Here is a 1,815-nt window from a genome sequence, read left to right on the forward strand (position 1 = left end):
AGCCGTCGTCGTAGCCGTGCTACGCTGGGAGACGGGGGCTCGTTACTGAAAGGAACCGAGCGGCCTCTTTTCTCCTTGGTCTCCGTGTTCGGATGTGTAGCCTCCCGTTTCTATTGGAAACCTGCAGGGACATCACCGTCCTTCAGATTTGTGCCCTTGCCCATCTGTTCGGAACCGATGGGTGCAGAGAAGCAGATGGCACAGGTGGACGTGCCGAGTCTCCTCTAGAAGACAGGCTGAATTCTGAGGAATCGGAATGAGTAGAAAATAGGGTATGTTAGAACTGCAGGGAAAGTTTCTCAGGTGTGCCAAAAAATAATTGATGTTTATTTATTACAGATGATCTTCAATGCTGATGAGGCCCACAACATAGTTAAGGAGGTAGGTGTTAGTTCATGGCTCATGTTTCAGAGAAACACTTTGTCTTGCAGTATAGTGAAAAGAGAGACTTTAATTAATCATCTCTGAGAGATTTGAGCTTATACAAAATATGAACTATTATTTAAATCAAATGAAAGCAGACCTTCATTTGGAACTACTTTAAGCTTCAGTTAGTTCTTGTCTTCAACTGTCTAAGGGGGAGAAGGTGACAGAGGGAGGGATAGAATTTGCTTGTTGGAATGTTGAGGGAGGACAGTCACAGGTTGCATAGGAAAATCATTGTTTTATTTTTATCTAGCTAGGGAGTAGGCAATCACTGGAGCAGGCTGCCTGAAGAAAGTCTTGAGCAGCCTTGAGATCACACTTGGAAATGTAGCTTTGGCTGGAGGTTGGGCTATGTGAGCTTGTTATTCTGTCAACATTTAAAAATACAGCAACTTTTGCACAAAAAGAGCAGGCTGAGTAGCCTGCCAGTCTAAAATGCCTGATGACATGGTTAATGAAGAGAATACAGCATATTGATGTTGTCACCTTTTACAGGGAAATACTGTTTTTTGTAAGGGGATTTCGAGAGGGCTTGTGCAGGTTCTTCCCCACCTGCCCTGCCAGTGCTTCTTGAGCTGCTCCAGGTCACAGCAGCAAGCCCTCAGCTGTCAGGTGAACGACAGTTTAGCCCTTACATAACTGGCCCTGTCTTGAGAGGCCAGATACAGTATCAGAGATGCTCTTTATTTTTACATCTGAGGCTGGGAGCAAAGCCAAACCTTTCTGTCTCTGACCTAAAGCTTAACTAGATCTGAGCAGTTCTGGTATTGGATACATCTCTGAAAAAGACCAGAATCCCGGTAGCACCACTGAGTGCTGTTGTCCTGTTTTGCATCGAGTCATTGTCTAGGTTTATACAATGGGATCAGAACTAATTGGGTTTTATAGGATCTGGAACACCAATCTCTCGTGGCATGTTAGTGGGAGGTCTGCGTTACTGAATTAGAGGAGATCATAGCTTTGTTTACTTGCCTATTACAAATGTACATTTCTTTACACTGTGATAATACAATTTTCACAAGTACATAATGCTGAATTTCAATAGGAGCAGAGAATGCAATTTAAGAATTACAGTTGGACAGCAGGCTTTCTGTTGTTCTGTCATTAAGTTTAACCAAGGATTAGTCAATCTAAAGCTGTGGGAGGATATACAGTTTTCAGGAATTTTAGTGCTATGGGATGCAACGCTTAAGCATCTGTTACTTTCACATCTGCCTCATCATTTAAGCTGGGGTTTGTGTTCTGCTGTAGTGACTCCAGCTATCTGAAGATTTTAGAGTGTTGCTCAGAAACGGTGAGGGGATGACCAGATCAAAGTAGTACAATTTCCACTGCAGCAGCATGTGAAAGCCAAGCTGGAGAAGGCAGTCATTGAGAATAAGGTGGGGG

The 1,815-nt window shown here is 43.5% G+C and overlaps 1 protein-coding gene across 1 annotated transcript in view; it reads left to right on the plus strand.

Annotated features, from left to right (window-relative positions):
• The window catches only part of DYNLT3 (dynein light chain Tctex-type 3), a 7,015-nt gene that overhangs the window by 156 nt on the left and 5,044 nt on the right, over positions 1-1,815 (plus strand). Inside the window, 1 exon segment of the mRNA XM_003203010.3 lies at positions 340-381. Within this exon segment, the coding sequence (XP_003203058.2) occupies positions 340-381 (42 nt within the window).

Source organism: Meleagris gallopavo, chromosome 1 (assembly GCF_000146605.3).
Source record: "Meleagris gallopavo isolate NT-WF06-2002-E0010 breed Aviagen turkey brand Nicholas breeding stock chromosome 1, Turkey_5.1, whole genome shotgun sequence".
NCBI classification, from domain to species: domain Eukaryota; kingdom Metazoa; phylum Chordata; class Aves; order Galliformes; family Phasianidae; genus Meleagris; species Meleagris gallopavo.